The sequence below is a fragment of the Salvelinus fontinalis genome, chromosome 4 (assembly GCF_029448725.1).
Source record: "Salvelinus fontinalis isolate EN_2023a chromosome 4, ASM2944872v1, whole genome shotgun sequence".
NCBI lineage: Eukaryota > Metazoa > Chordata > Actinopteri > Salmoniformes > Salmonidae > Salvelinus > Salvelinus fontinalis.
The window spans coordinates 32,312,796-32,328,392 of NC_074668.1; the positions used below are offsets into that span (position 1 = coordinate 32,312,796).

Consider the following 15,597-nt stretch of genomic DNA (forward strand, 5'->3'; position numbering starts at 1 on the left):
CTTTCTCTTGCATTTCAAAGATGATGGTACAAAAAACTACAAAATAACGTTTGTTTTCCTTTGTATTATCTTTTACCAGATCTATTGTGTTATATTCTCCTACATTCCTTTCACATTTCCACAAACCTCAAAGTGTTTCCTTTCAAATGGTACAAAGAATATGCATATCCTTGCTTCAGGGCCTGAGCTACAGGCAGTTAGATTTGGGTATGTCATTTTAGGCAAAAATTGGGGGAAAAGGGGTAGATCCCTTAACTAATTAGCTAGACTATATATGCTATCTTCAAAGCTAGCTACAGTAGCTAGCAAGCAAGCTATATGTGGCCACTAAATCAACAGTCAACTCCAAACGATTCCAGTTTTCTCTCATTGGGGCCTGAATTCCTTTCCTTTCCCTTTCAAATTCTGACTACCCTTCTTATGTAATGTATTGGCTATCATCACGAGAGCTTATGAATCACAACAATTAACACTAAGCTATTACATGTTTATTGCTTGGTCCTGTACACAGGCTTATCTAGTATCTGTAAGAGGTCTCTCGTTTTTGCTTTTGTTGGGGATTACAGAGACTGATGTGTACAATATTATGTTTAATCTCACCATTGCTTCTTTCATTTTCTATTACCAACTATAGTGTCCAGTCCTGAGCGATGGAGGCTCTAATTCCCATCATCAACCGGCTCCAGGAAGTCTTCATGACAATGGGGACAGAGATCATACAGCTGCCTCAGATAGTGGTGGTTGGATCTCAGGTCATTACAGAATCAAAATGCAAGAATCAACTGTTACCTGTTACACTGGAGAATTGTGCTTTTGTTGAAATGAACAGATCAATGTCCAGGGAGATGAAGAATAAATAAGAAAGAAATAATAGCAATGAATCATTAATGTATCTAAGTGTCAAAGCCTTTCTAAAATCAATCTCCTCTCTTCCCATTACAGAGCAGCGCCAAGAGTTCTATGTTCGAGAGTCTGGTTGGAAAGTATTTTTTGCCTCGGGGATCAGGGATAGTCACACGGCGACCCCTAGTGTTACAGCTGGTTAATGTGCCCCCATTGGTGGAGAGAATTCTGCAAGAAAAATGGTATGGACTTGACACAGAACAGAGACGTGACTGTCACTTTAAACCCAATCTCGTGTTACTTCTAGCAGACATACAGTACACTGGACACACTTATACAAACCAAACCCAGTCCAGTTGACATGTATTCAATTAATTTCAATATTATCTCTTATGCATGTAGTTTCACTCACTGGATAAAAATATTTCAGAGATTTTGTTTCTCTTTTCTAACATATTTACTTTCCCTTCACTGCTTTTCTCAGGAAATGTGGTAAAACAAAACGCAAACACCTACCCAGGTCTTTAATTCCATAGTTTATCTGCATGGACCAGTTGTGTTGTCACTCGTCTTAATATAGTCTTGTGATCTTCATCATTTTTCATTTACTCTGTCTAATCATCACATCAACTTACAAACTCTGTTTCTGTCATATTGCCTTCTATACTGATAAACCCCATCCAAGTCTATGTTTTATGTGATATGAATATTTCCTTTGTTTGCACATTATTTTACACTCATTCCTTTATATTTTGTCAAGGGATCAAGGCTGGGGAATGGGGCACATTCCTTCACAGCAAGAACCAGGTATGTGACACCATCATTCGCTATGCACGTATATTTAGCTGTTTTGCAATGCACATTGTGAGGGTTTCCAAATTTGTAGAACAGCATTGCATTGTTTGAGAGTCTTGGTACTTGTTTGTCCAGTGTTTTAGTACTCTAGACAGGTCTCGAGACCACATATTGAGCATCTCGGTCTTGTCGAATATAGTTGTACTCCGTCTTGACTCGTTCTCGGACAGTGAGGACTCGTAATTTCTTCCCGAGACCAGCGGAGTAAAAAACAAAATTATCAGCTTCCAGTCAGTCAGCACATAAAACCGCTTCGAAAGGCTAAATATATGCACTCCTTTCTTGAAACATTAGTATCTTAACAGCCTTTATTATAGACATGTTTGCGCAGTGTGACAGGTTTGTGATTCTGAAAGGACAGCAACTGTAAGACCAGTGCATTTATGTAATAGTGTACTTTTTGTGAAACACAAAGGGACAGTTCTGCCGTGTAGGGTATAAACAGTATATACCCGCTTGTTTTTCAGTGGGCATTGCTTATACTCCTTAATCTCTACTGATGTGTATCAAAGTTGATTTGAGTAGTGTAGTGCCAGTATATGACTTAACAGTATCAATTATATAGTACAATAGAGAACATGCACAGTAGCCTACACAGTCGCAATTTTGTGATATCCAATTGGTAGAGAGCCACGCGTCCTCTGAAACACCGCCTAGCCAAGCCGCACTGGAAGCCAGCCACACCATTGTGTCGGAGGAAACGCCGTACAACTGGTGACTGTGTCAGTGTGCATGCGCCTGGCCTGCCACAGGAGTCGCTAGAGCGTGATGGGACAAGGACATCCCGGCCAGCCAAACCCTCCCCTAACCCATACGATGCTGGGCCAATTGTGCGCCGTCTCCGGGTTGCGGCCAGCTGCGACATAGCCCGAGATGAACCCGACTCTGTCCTGACGCTTCAAGCACTGCGATGCATTGCCTGCGCCACTCGGAAGGCCTTGTCCGAAGTGTTGGTTAGTAGGCTATTTGTAATGCGCAATTGTCATCATGCCTGTTTGCATCAGGGGCGTAGACATGGATGGGCATGGATGGACAGAGGCCCACTCACTGGGAAGTCAGCCCCTGGCAGGCCCACCCCATCATATTGATGTGGTTTAAGCATTGTTGTGTACTTAGATCATCAAAGTTTGGTATTTTTTCTATTAAAAAAATGTTTGAGAGTGAAAATCTGTAGGAGAACTCATTAAAAAAAACATAGGAAAACAGGAGTTTTCACACAGGGTGCTTTTCCTTTGCTTGGCGGGAACTTTTTGCCTAAATTAAAGTATACCCACTTCTCCAGGCACCACTGCATAGGGTTGATCAAAAGGCAGCAGTCACACACAGCATGATCTTAAAGGATAAGTAGTCCATGAACTCGGACATAATAATGAACTACTTTGAAAAAATTAACCTGTCTAGGCTGAGGGTGCCGCTAGCGGCACTCCCCCCCCACCCCCACTGAAAAGGCAGAGCCGCGAAATTCAAAAAAAATATATTTTTAAAATATTTAACTTTCACACATTAAAGTCCAATACAGCTAATGAAAGACACAGATCTTGTGAATCCAGCCAACATGTCCGATTTTTAAAATGTTTTACAGGGAAGACACAATATGTAAAGATGTAAATCTATTACCTAAAAACACATTAGCATAATCCACCATATTTTATTTGTCCACCAACACCAGTAGCTATCACCAATTCGGCTAAACTAAGATATTTATAGCCCCTAACCAAGAAAAAAACTCATCAGATGACAGTCTGATAACATATTTATGGTATGGGATAGGTTTTGTTAGAAAAATGTGCATATTTCAGGTAGATGGCATAGGTTACAATTGCACCCACCGTCACAAATGGACTAGAATAACTACAAAGAGCAACGTGTTTACCTACTTACTAATCATCAAACATTTCGTAAAAATACACAGCATACACTAATCGAAAGACACAGATCCTGTGAATACAGACAATATTTCAGATTTTCTAAGTGTCTTACAGCGAAAACACAATAAATCGTTATATTAGCATAGCACATAGCAGCCCAGCATTGATTCTAGCCAAAGTGAGCGATAACGTCAACATCGCCAAAATATATTAATTTTTTCACTAACCTTCTCAGAATTCTTCAGATGACACTCCTGTAACATCATATTACACAATCCATATAGAGTTTGATCGAAAATGTGCATATTTAGCCACCAAAATCATGGTTAGACAATGTGAAATGTAGCCCAGCCGGTGAGAAAATGTCCATGCGCCATATTAGACAGTGATCTACTCTTATACATAAATACTCATAAACGTGACTAAAAAATATAGGGTGGACAGGGATTGATAGACAATTTAATTCTTAATACAATCGCGGAATTACATTTTTTAAATTATCCTTACTTTTCAATACAGTTTGCTACGTCAAAAAACATGGCGTCCTAAGCCACTAACATTTTTCGACAGAAACACGATTTATCATAATAAAAATGTCCTACTTTGAGCTGTTCTTCCATCAGTATCTTGGGCAAAGGATCCTTTCTTGGGTCTAATCGTCTTTTGGTGGAAAGCTGTCCTCTTGCCATGTGGAAATGCCAACTGCGTTCGGGATGAACTGGAAGCGTGCCCAGCAATTCACAGCGTTTCAGAAATAAATGTCCCAAAATCGCACTAAACGGATATAAATTGCTATAAAACGCTTTAAATTAACTACCTTATGATGTTTTTAACTCCTATAACGAGTAGAAACATGACCAGAGTAATATTACTCCCTCCACTAATGCTTGGAACAAGTGCGGGTCGATGTCCTCCAGGCGCATGACGCAGCAAGAAAAGAGTTCCTAGCTACAGGGTTTTTTAATTTGTAGTGCCTGTGAACGCGCAATCGACCCCATTCAAATCGTCATCACGTAAAGGCATCCAGGGGAAGACGTAAGCAGTGTCCGTATACTCATAGCAATAACTGTGGCCTTTTAACTGACTCCAGATCAGGGGCCAACATTTCTGAAATCTGACTCCATGTCAGGGAAATTGCTGTAGAATGGGTTCTGTTCCACTTAGAGACAAAATTTCAACTCCTATAGAAACTATAGACTGTTTTCTATCCAATAATAATAATAATATGCATATTGTACGATCAAGAATTTTGTGGGAAGCCGTTTCAAAAATTACACGATTAGCATAAATAGTGACAACAGCGCCCCCAGCCTCAACAGGTTAAACACACAACCATAATATCAGTCAAAAAATATAAAATTTGCAGATTACACTACAAAACCAACTTTATAAGAGGTTTTAAAAAATAAGTTATTTGAATCAACGTTCCATGACGTACACTAAAGCATTGTTGGCTAAATACTAGTCGACAACAAAAGCTAGCTAGGTAGACTGTGGGATAACTACTGCTCACTGTTGTGCAGTGACATGTTGCCCTTCAAGAAGGCAGACATTAAGTCAAAATGTGATCGGTTGATTCAACTGTCACTCAACATTTGGCCCTAATGCAGTTCAATGGAAGATGCCTTTATCTAGCTTCTGATGGCCTAGCCAATGGCTAACTTAAATCTAGCGAGCTATCTCCCCAGAGACCAGCAAAGAAAAATCTTGATTGGATATTTTTCTTCTCTTCAGTGTTGATCGCTTCAGTTTTTGTTGGAAAGGGTTCAATCAAAAAAATATTTGAAAATAAATTATTATTGTTATTATAATCATTCTTTTATAAATCCTTAGGCCCTCTCTGAAGGCGTTGAAGACCCGTTGTTCTCCACTGTGTTTTGGGTTAGTAATAATTTCCCTCAGTATGCATTTTTTGCACTTTTCTGAATGTCTAAAGAATCCATATGTTGTTCTGAAATACTGGACACTTTGAACTCTTAATTATGGTGGTGATTTGACAATTGTCAAATCATGGTCTCGAAATGGACTCGCATTTTTCTGGTCAGGATCTTGACTCGGTCTCAGACCCTTGTCCCCCTCCGGTCTTGGTCTTGACTCGGACTCGATTTGCCCCGGTCTTGGTCTTGAATCGGTCTCGCTTTAGGTGGTCTCAAACACACTGTATCTCCTAATGTCATGCTGCTAGGGGTGTTGGTGAAGTCGATATTTCAGTATCCCATCTCTCTGTTTGCATTATAGATTTTCTCAGATTTCCTGGAGATTCGCAAGGAGATTGAAGAAGAGACTGAACGTAGCTTGGAAGGCAACAAGGTTTGAATAAATAGTTGTCGGTAAATATGGCTTATCTCCAGTTTATGAGCTACTGATTTAATTTATCTGCTTCTCTATCGCCATCTGTATTTCCTCTCGTGACCCCTAGGGAATCAGCCCTGAGCCCATCTATTTTAAGATTTTCTCTCCTCATGTCCTCAATCTCACACTGGTTGATTTGCCAGGAAAAACCAAGGTAATCCCAACCAGTGTATTAATCCCACTTACTTGAATATGCAGAAGTATGACGTTCCTCATGGTAAAATAAATACCATTACTCATTGAAAACAAATACATATGTATATTTATTTACAGTATTGTAGAGTTATTTATTTATTGTTGATGTACAAGGTTCCAGTTGGAGACTAGCCAGAGGACAGAAGCTCAAGTCCAAGACATGATTCTATTCTTCATCTCCAACCCCAACTCCCTTATCCTCTGTCTCCTGCCAACTCTGACTTGGCCACCTCTGATGCCATTAAATTGGCTTGGGAGGTCATCCCAGATGCTGAGGCATACTGTACACTTACGCTCCTTAATTTTTCAGTGTATATGTATTGTTTGTTCATTGATATAAATATCAGTAAACCTGGTCAATGTTACTTTTTAGGTTTGACCTCAGTGAACTTTAAGATCAGTGACTCCTAAATGCACAACACCTTTTAGAAGACATAATGAACTGCCATTCAAATGCTGTTAGTATGTATGTATATGAGAGCCATGGACAAAAGAGGCTTGTCTTTACCCCATTTTTTGTGCCCATGTGTGTCTTGCAGGCCGAAGAACACTGCTGGTGGTCAGTAAGCTGGACCTGATGGATGCAGGCACAGATGCTCTGGAGGTCTTACTGGGTCGGGTCATTCCAGTGCAGCTTGGAATTGTGGGAGTGGTCAACAGGTTTGTCTATATCATATGCCTATAACTTATCTAACAGATGTATCTCATTTTTACTGGAGGATGTCACCACGATGCTTAAAAAGATGCAGCAGTGGAAGATGGCATACAAAAATATGATCAATGTACCACCTATCAGACTGAGTATGATGGATCTGAGTCATTTGTGTCGTTAAATTAACTCTGGTACCCTCAGAGACCTTAAAGCTATAAACAACAAATGTTCCAATGTCTCTGCTATTCACCAGCTCAATTTAGTTGCATCTGCCAAACAATCATTCAGCAATTAAAGATTTCTGTCTCCCCACTTTGAGATCGATATTAGGATCTCACACACCCTGCTGAAATATGTGTGCCGTGTCTTGCTCATTGGTTTCCAGCACTGGGCTGATGTATGAGTTATGTGAGTGATTTTTCACCAAGGTTGCAAGATTGCCAAAAAACAACATATCCACTCTTCAGAGGCTGAAATGTTAAGTCATTTTCAGAAGCAATTTCACTGAGCTGAGTCAATCATAGCAACTCACAGGGAAGGCTGTCTGAAGTCAGTAGGCTAGCACACTCCCCCAGAGTGCTGAAGATGAGTGTTTTAAAGAAATGTTACAGATACAGTAACGGCCATTTCAAAAGTGCTTCATCCTGTAATTGAGGTGTATTATTTCCTGCTATGCTGGAGCGAACTGGTGACTATTTGATCACGCAGAGCCACTGTGAAGTCTTCTCTAACTCCAGCTGTCACTCTCCACATTTCTCCCTTCTAGGAGCCAGCATGACATCAACACCCAAAAGAGCATAGAGGACATGGCGCGGGATGAGCAGGCCTTCCTCCAGTGCCACTACCCTTCTCTGGCCTCCCGCTGCGGGTCTTGCTACCTGGCCCACACCCTGAGCCGCTTCCTCATGCTCCACATCCGGGACTGCCTGCCGGAGTTGAAGACCCGTGTGACGGTGCTAGGTGCCCAGTACCAGGCCTGGTTCAGCAGCAACGGCCAGCCAGTAGAGGACCATAGCACCACCCTGCTGCAGATGGTCACCAAATTTGTCAGCAACTACTGCAACACCATCGAGGGCACTGCCACACACATCCAGACATCTGAGCTGTGAGTAGTTCAACTGCTTTAGGCTACTTTCTCCAGGCAGCAGTCATCTTTCAGTATTTTATATTGTATTGGAGCGACTCGCAATCATTGACCACCAAATATCTAGCAACCACCTAGATGCTGCACAGCTGCCATTTTGTGACAGGAAACTCACCACACAATGGTTAATCTGCTGAATGCATTTCACTTAGGCATGCGTTTTATTTATTTTAGTGTAGAAAATATTTTTAGGGGGTAGATCAGCATTAATACTGCAGATTGTAGCTTCCATCAATGTAATTGTCTGCATCATTTCCAATTCCCCATATATTTTGGGGGTAAATATAGACAGTACCGGTCAAATGTTTGGACACTCATTGGCCTTCAAGAAGGCAGACATTAAGTCAAAATGTGATTGGTTGATTCAACTGTCACTCAACATTTGGCCCTAATGCAGTTCAATGGAAGATGCCTTTATCTAGCTTCTGATGGCCTAGCCAATGGCTAACTTAAATCTAGCGAGCCATCTCCTCAGAGACCAGCAAAGAAAAATCTTGAATGGATATTTTTCTTCTCTTCAGTGTTAATCGCTTCAGTTTTTGTTGGAAAGGGTTCAATCAAAAAAATCTTTGAAAATTAAATATTATTGTTATTATAATCATTCCTTTATAAATCCTTAGGCCCTCTCTGAAGGCATTGAAGACCCGTTGTTCTCCACTGTGTTTTGGGTTAGTAATAATTTCCCTCAGCTTGCATTTTTTGCACTTTTCTGAATGTCTAAAGAATCCATATGTTGTTCTGAAATACTGGACACTTTGAACTCTTAATTATGGTGGTGATTTGACAATTGTCAAATCATGGTCTCGAAATGGACTCGCATTTTTCTGGTCAGCATCTTGACTCGGTCTCAGACCCTTGTCCCCCTCCGGTCTTGGTCTTGACTCGGACTCGATTTGCCCCGGTCTTGGTCTTGAATCGGTCTCGCTTTAGATGGTCTCAAACACACTGTATCTCCTAATGTCATGCTGCTAGGGGTGTTGGTGAAGTCAATATTTCAGTATCCCATCTCTCTGTTTGCATTATAGATTTTCTCAGATTTCCTGGAGATTCGCAAGGAGATTGAAGAAGAGACTGAACGTAGCTTGGGAGGCAACAAGGTTTGGATAAATAGTTGTCGGTAAATATAGCTTATCTCTAGTTTATGAGCTACTGATTTAATTTATCTGCTTCTCTATCGCCATCTGTATTTCCTCTCGTGACCCCCAGGGAATCAGCCCTAAGCCCATCTATTTGAAAAATTTCTCTCCTCATGTCCTCAATCTCACACTGGTTGATTTGCCAGGAAAAACCAAGGTAATCCCAACCAGTGTATTAATCCCACTTACTTCAATATGCAGAACTAGGACGTTCCTCATGGTAAAATAAATACCATTACTCATTGAAAACAAATACATATGTATATTTATTTACAGTATTGTAGAGTTATTTATTTATTGTTGATGTACAAGGTTTCAGTCCGGTAAATATAGACAGTACCGGTCAAATATTTGGACACTCATACTCATTCCAGGGTTTTTCTTTATTTTTTACTATTTTCTATTGTTGGATTAGATACTTTGAACATTGAGATATTAAAGACATGATAGATCAAACGCATAGCATATAAAGGAGTGAGATCTGTAGAAAGACAGAGTGGCTGTGGAATGTGCTGGGTGCACGGGAGGAGATCAAAGGATTGGTCTAGGGGAGGCAGATGGACATCTGTGGATTAGGCGAAGGAGGGGTTGTGGTCAGGAGGTGAGGTCAGATCCCCTGAAGGGAGTAATAAGGGTTTATTACCCTTTTCCTGTGGAACCATAAGATGTAAGGATTGGAGAGAAGGAGAAGGGTCTTAAGTGGGATATACAGTTGAAATCGGAAGTTTACATACACTTAGGTTAGAGTCATTAAAACTCGTTTTTCAACCACTCCACAAATTTCTTGTTAACAAACTATAGTTTTGGCAAGTCGGTTAGGCCATCTACTTTGTGCATGACACAAGTCATTTTTCCAACAATTGTTTACAGACAGATTATTTCACTTATAATTCACTGTATCACAATTCCAGTGGGTCCGAAGTTTACATACACTAAGTTGACTTTGCCTTTAAACAGCTTGGAAAATTCCAGAAAATGATGTCATGGCTTTAGAAGGTTCTGATAGGCTAATTGACATCATTTGAGTCAATTGGAGCTGTACCTGTGGATGTATTTCAAGGCCTACCTTCAAACGCAGTGCCACTTTGCTTGACATCATGGGAAAATCAAAAGAAATCAGCCAAGACCTCAGAAAGAAAATTGTAGCCCTCCACAAGTCTGGTTCATCCTTGGGAGCAATTTCCAAACACCTGAAGGTACCACGTTCATCTGTACAAACATTAGTACGCAAGTATAAACACCATGGGACCACGCAGCCGTCATACCGCTCAGGAAGGACACGCATTTTGTCTCCTAGAGATGAACGTACTTTGGTGCGAAAAGTGCAAATCAATCCCAGAACAACAGCAAAGGACCTTGTGCAGATGCTGGAGGAAACAGGCACAAATGTATCTATATCCACAGTAAAACGAGTCCTATATCGACATAACCTGAAAGGCCACTCAGCAAGGAAGAAGCCACTGCTCCAAAACCGCCATAAAAAAGCCAGACTACGGTTTACAACTGCACATGGGGACAAAGATCATACTTTTTGGAGAAATGTCCTCTGGGCTGATGAAACAAAAATAGAACCGTTTGGGCATAATGACCATCGTTATGTTTGGAGGAAAATGGGGGAGGCTTGCAAGCCGAAGAACACCATTGCAACTGTGAAGCACGGGGGTGGCAGCATCATGTTGTATGGGTGCTTTGCTACAGGATGGACTGGTGCACTTCACAAAATAGATGGCATCATGAGAAAGAAAAATTATGTTGATATATTGAAGCAAGATCTCAAGACATCAGTCAGGAAGTTAAAGCTTGGTTGCAAATGGGTCTTCCAAATGGACAATGACTTCAAGCATACTTCCAAAGTTGTGGCAAAATGGCTTAAGGACAACAAAGTCAAGGTATTGGAGTGGCCATCACAAAGCCCTGACATCAATCCTATAGAAATTTTGTTGTCACAATTGAAAAAGTGTGTGCGAGCAAGTAGGCCTACACACCTGACTCAATTACACCAGCTCTGTCAGGAGGAATGGGACAAAATTCACCCAACTTATTGTGGGAAGCTTGTGGAAGGCTACCCGAAACGTTTGACCCAAGTTAAACAATTTAAAGGCAATGCTACCAGATACTAATTGAGTGTATGTAAACTTCTGACCCACTGGGAATGTGATAAAATAGATAAAAGCTGAAATAAATCTGTCTCTACTATTATTCTGACATTTCACATTCTTAAAATAAAGTGGTGATCGTAATTTACCTAAAACAGGGAATTTTTACTAGGATTAAATGACAGGAATTGTGAAAAACTGAGTTTAAATGTATTTGGCTAAGGTGTATGTAAACTTCCGACTTCAACTGTATATAACTGTGATGGTGAGAAATGTTTGGTTGTCTGAATTACAGCTGTAAAGACCCTTGGGTAAGAATTAAACTTGGTTAAGCTTCTCTAGTGTCCGTGAGTTATTTACTCTGAAAAATAAGAACCTAACACTACATTGTAGAATAATAGTGAAGACATCAAAACTATGAAATAACACATATGGAATCATATAGTAACCAAAAAAGTGTTAAACAAATCTAAATATATTTTATATTTGAGATTCTTCAAAGTAGCCATCCATTGCCTTGATGGCAGCTTTGTACATGATTCCATGTGTTATTTTATAGTTTTGATGTCTTCTATTATTCTATAATGTAAAAATAAAGAAAAACCCTTGAATGAGTAGATGTGTCCAAACCTTTTGACTGGTACTGTGTGTGTATATAATGTATTTTCCTTTATTATTTTCCCCTGACCCTACCACCCCTCCGCTATTGGAGTAACCTAACGGACAGCAATACTTAAGATTCTACATTTTATGGACACAATGTATTTTACAGCAGTTATCGTTTGTTTTGTTTTGAATCCATCCTTCAGCTAATCTCAACCGCTCCCGTCTATCTCTGAAGACCATCCAGTTCTATTTGCCATATTTTGTTCAACTGTGCTGTGCTGTTTCACAAAAGTTCTGAACCTTTCTATTCTCATAGTTTCTACAGATTGTAAATTAAATAAACATTTTTACTAAAAGTATTATTATATTATTGATCGATTTACTGACTTTTCAAATCACCCATTAGTGCTATCTGCAGAGTTAGCTCCAGGCAAATGTTGCAGGCGTTTATTGTATTTCTTGGGCTCATTGTTACTTTATAGGTGTTCATGCATTGGCATTTCATATTTTGCAGCTTCATTTCAATAGCTCTTGTACCACTCAGTGATTTATTGATTTCCTCAAGCATGTGAAGCAAGTATTGACTCAGTCTTACTGACTGCATCTGAAGTTGACATCCCTCACACACAGCCACTGATATGGCTTCCTCTGTCCTCCTCTCTTGTCAGCTGCAGAGGGGCTCGTATCTGCTACATATTCCATGAGACCTTTGGCCTCACTCCTCAGTCTACCGATCCCTTGGGGGGCTTAACAGAGCTTGCCATCCTCACTGCAATCCGCAATGCTACAATAATAACCACCAGCTCCAATTGAATTGTCCGTGTGTAGGTTAAACAGATCTTTTGAATAGTTTTCCATTAAAGCTAATGGATGTAGAGAAGCACATGAGTTATGTTAACAGAGGGCTTTGTGTGTGTGGTGCTTCAGGGTCCGCAACCGGCCCTCTTTGTGCCTGAGATTTCCTCTGAGCTGCTAGTGAAGAGGCAGATCAAGCGTCTGGAGGAACGCAGCCTGTGCTGTGTGGAGCTGGTCCACGAGGAGCTACAGAGGATCATCCAGCACTGCTCCTCCTACAGCACACCGGTACGCTACACACTGCACAACACATACTACAAAGCATTGTAACATCTGACCCCTTCTCTGTTTGCCAGGGGGTGCTGGCGTCCCGCAAGCTGAGTACCAGAGAGACTGAGGTCATCCAACGCCTCATCAAATGCTACTTACTTATCGTCCGCAAGAGCATTCAGGACTGTTCAGAGACCAGAGCTCCAGAGCACCTAGGGGTGTTATTTATATATCCAGTTAGTGGTGAGTTGAGCCTTGCCTGTCCTGGTGTGTTAGCTAACTGTGTGTCTTAGGGCTTGTGTGCCCAAGACAGTGATGCACTTCCTGGTGAACTTTGTGAAGGAGCGTCTGCAGAGTGAGCTGGTGGGCCAGCTGTACAAACATAACCTGCTGCAGGAGCTTCTCATCGAGTCCCAGGATACAGCACAACAGAGGACAGAGGTGGCCCAGATGCTGGAGGTACTGTATGGGTGCTACTGGTATCCCTACTTACTGGGTGTAGACTTTCATGCACTTTATATTGTACTTTCTGTTTCTCCCTTTAACACCGGTATCATCTCCTTTCTTTCTTTCTTCCTTTCTCTCCTTCCTCAGGCTCTCCAAAAAGACAGCAACAACATCATCTCGGATATTTGGGAGACACCTGTGGTAGCCCAATGCAACTGACCGTGCCCCACTGATCGCATGTCTTTGAGAGTGTAGGTGAGAATGTGAGTACTGTATGGTAATACCACTGAGCTCACACTGACCATAGCACATCCAGCTGTCCTTTTTGTCTGTCCACTGGCCTCTTGGCTGGAGGATTTTGACCATTGTGTCTCAGGTAGAGCTGGTCCATTGTATTGAGTTGGCCATAATGTGAGACACCCATGATCAAAAACAAAGTAAGTGCAACAATCGTCTGTCTAAATGTCTGTTGGGTCTTTTGGTTGTGGTTGTAAATGTGTTTTTATAATATGCAGTATTAAGTTGTTTTCTAGGGTCTTTATTGCGTCATGGCACAGGTTGTACATGTACTGCTACGTTTGTTTTCATTGATGTATCTACCTATGGAAGAGTGATCTCAAACCATGATCCCAGTTTCTGAAGGTATGAGTGCCAAGTAAATATAATCAGACTTTTATTGGTTTCTCCTTTTAATTTTTTTGTGACATTCTGTAAGGATGAACAGAGGGAGAAAATCAAACATTATACACTATGAACCTGGTCTTCAGGGATGCTGCAGAGGTTTGGTTTGACCTGGTCTATAGGGTGGAGGGGTACAGTAGTTGTGAGCTAGAGCAGGCTTGTGTTCTTGACGCGTGTCATGTTTACATATCATTCCAGTGGTACATTTGCACTGTGTTTGTGCATATATTAGTCCCATAGCGAAGTCGTATGTTCACAACAGAATACAGCATTCCTTTTCTCAATATGAAGTTTCTAGTCAGGCTCTTCTTTCACATGTTGTTGGACAACTGAGACTACATCATTTATGAATAGCAGACACAAAGACTTGAATAGGTGTGTGTGTGTGTGTGTGTGTGTGTGTGTGTGTGTGTGTGTGTGTGTGTGTGTGTGTGTGTTTGTGTGTGTGTGTGTGTGTGTGTGTGTGTGTGTGTGTGTGTGTGTGTGTGTGTGTGTGTGTGTGTGTGTGTGTGTGTGTGTGTGTGTGTATTGTAAGCTAGCTTTTCAGGAAATGCAGGATAGTTATGGTTGAGTCCAGCACTGATTTGAGGAGTATAGCGATGAAGTGTAGAAAGCCACTATGCAAAATGATTTTACTGTCCTTGGGCAGTCCTTTACTGTCCATATCTCAGAATGCATTCAAATATTGTACCCCATGTTATAATGACCCCATGTATGCAATGTGCCTTAGAGGCAGTGTTTTGTAGAGGCAGTTTCAGAAGTCTAGATCTAGTCCTACCCAGATGACAGGGATGTTGGTGTGAGAGACTAACATGGTTCTTGATTGAACTCATGCATGCACCCGTAATTGTATTCTATTTTTTTTAATGTAGATCCCCAAGTGGAGTATGCCCATACAACTGCAGCCCTTAATTTGTGATTCGGTACTAATAGCATTGCGTGATGTTAGTGCATCTTCCCCACCCTCCATCCATTTAGCATTAGCGATTCTAAAGTTTCTCTAATATTGACATTGTAAGTACGCATCTGTTCCGTGAGCCAAAAGTAATGGAAAAGTTCCCAAAGGATGATGTTTATTCTGAAAGCCTTAAAAAGACAGGCAACAAGCACCATCTGAGCAGAAACACTAACTTCTGTGTGATCAGGGAGAGCACAGTGTCTGTTCAGTCTTTCGGAAAGGACAGTATGGCTGTGTGTGTGCATGTACGTATGTCTGAATGTCTATCTGAATGAGAGGATTTGCTTGTGTGCGTTTCTATTATTTAATTGTATATGTTCGACTTTACAAACTGCCTGAAAGTGCTTGTCTGACAATATTTGTGATACATGTAAGTTGATGGAATGACGTCTGTTCAGATTCGATAGACTCATTAAACCCTAACAACAACAGTCTGGTCTCTGTGAGATTGCTTTGCAGGATGTCCTCAACAATTGATAAGATCTGAGAGATCATAAGATCTGCTGAGTCGTCCAATGCGTCCCCATTCAGTCCTCCAGATGGCTGCTATGACTCACAGCAGTCTGGTATCTGTCGTCATTTCCCTCTGTTCCTACTAAGCAGGTGAGCTGAAATCACCGTAGATATTTGTGGATTATTATGAGGTAAGATGGTATCCTATTCAGCATCTTGAAAAGGACAATGACAAAGTGGCCTGCA

The 15,597-nt window shown here is 41.0% G+C and overlaps 1 protein-coding gene and 1 long non-coding RNA gene across 2 annotated transcripts; both read left to right on the forward strand.

Annotated features, from left to right (window-relative positions):
• Positions 1–945: 945 nt before the first annotated feature.
• LOC129853551 (uncharacterized) lies at positions 946–5,913 on the forward strand. Its single transcript, XR_008759140.1, has 3 exons — positions 946–1,650; positions 5,400–5,447; positions 5,805–5,913. It is a non-coding gene; the product is annotated as an uncharacterized LOC129853551 (long non-coding RNA).
• Positions 5,914–6,110: 197 nt separating this feature from the next.
• On the forward strand, positions 6,111–15,323 carry LOC129852852 (dynamin-1-like protein). Its single transcript, XM_055918486.1, has 9 exons — positions 6,111–6,135; positions 6,653–6,773; positions 7,532–7,870; positions 8,935–9,006; positions 12,416–12,518; positions 12,675–12,830; positions 12,899–13,030; positions 13,089–13,271; positions 13,407–15,323. Exons 1-9 carry the CDS (start codon positions 6,111–6,113, stop codon positions 13,476–13,478), a joined length of 1,203 nt encoding a protein of 400 aa, XP_055774461.1. The 3' UTR covers positions 13,479–15,323.
• Positions 15,324–15,597: the final 274 nt, after the last annotated feature.

Coding starts and splice junctions, on each gene's coding strand:
- LOC129852852 (XM_055918486.1), top strand. CDS start 6,111: ATGCAGAAGTATGACGTTCCTCATG. Junction 6,136..6,652: donor GAAGTATGACGTTCCTCATG/GTAAAATAAATA, acceptor TGTGTCTTGCAG/GCCGAAGAACACTGCTGGTG. Junction 7,871..8,934: donor CACATCCAGACATCTGAGCT/GTGAGTAGTTCA, acceptor TTTGCATTATAG/ATTTTCTCAGATTTCCTGGA.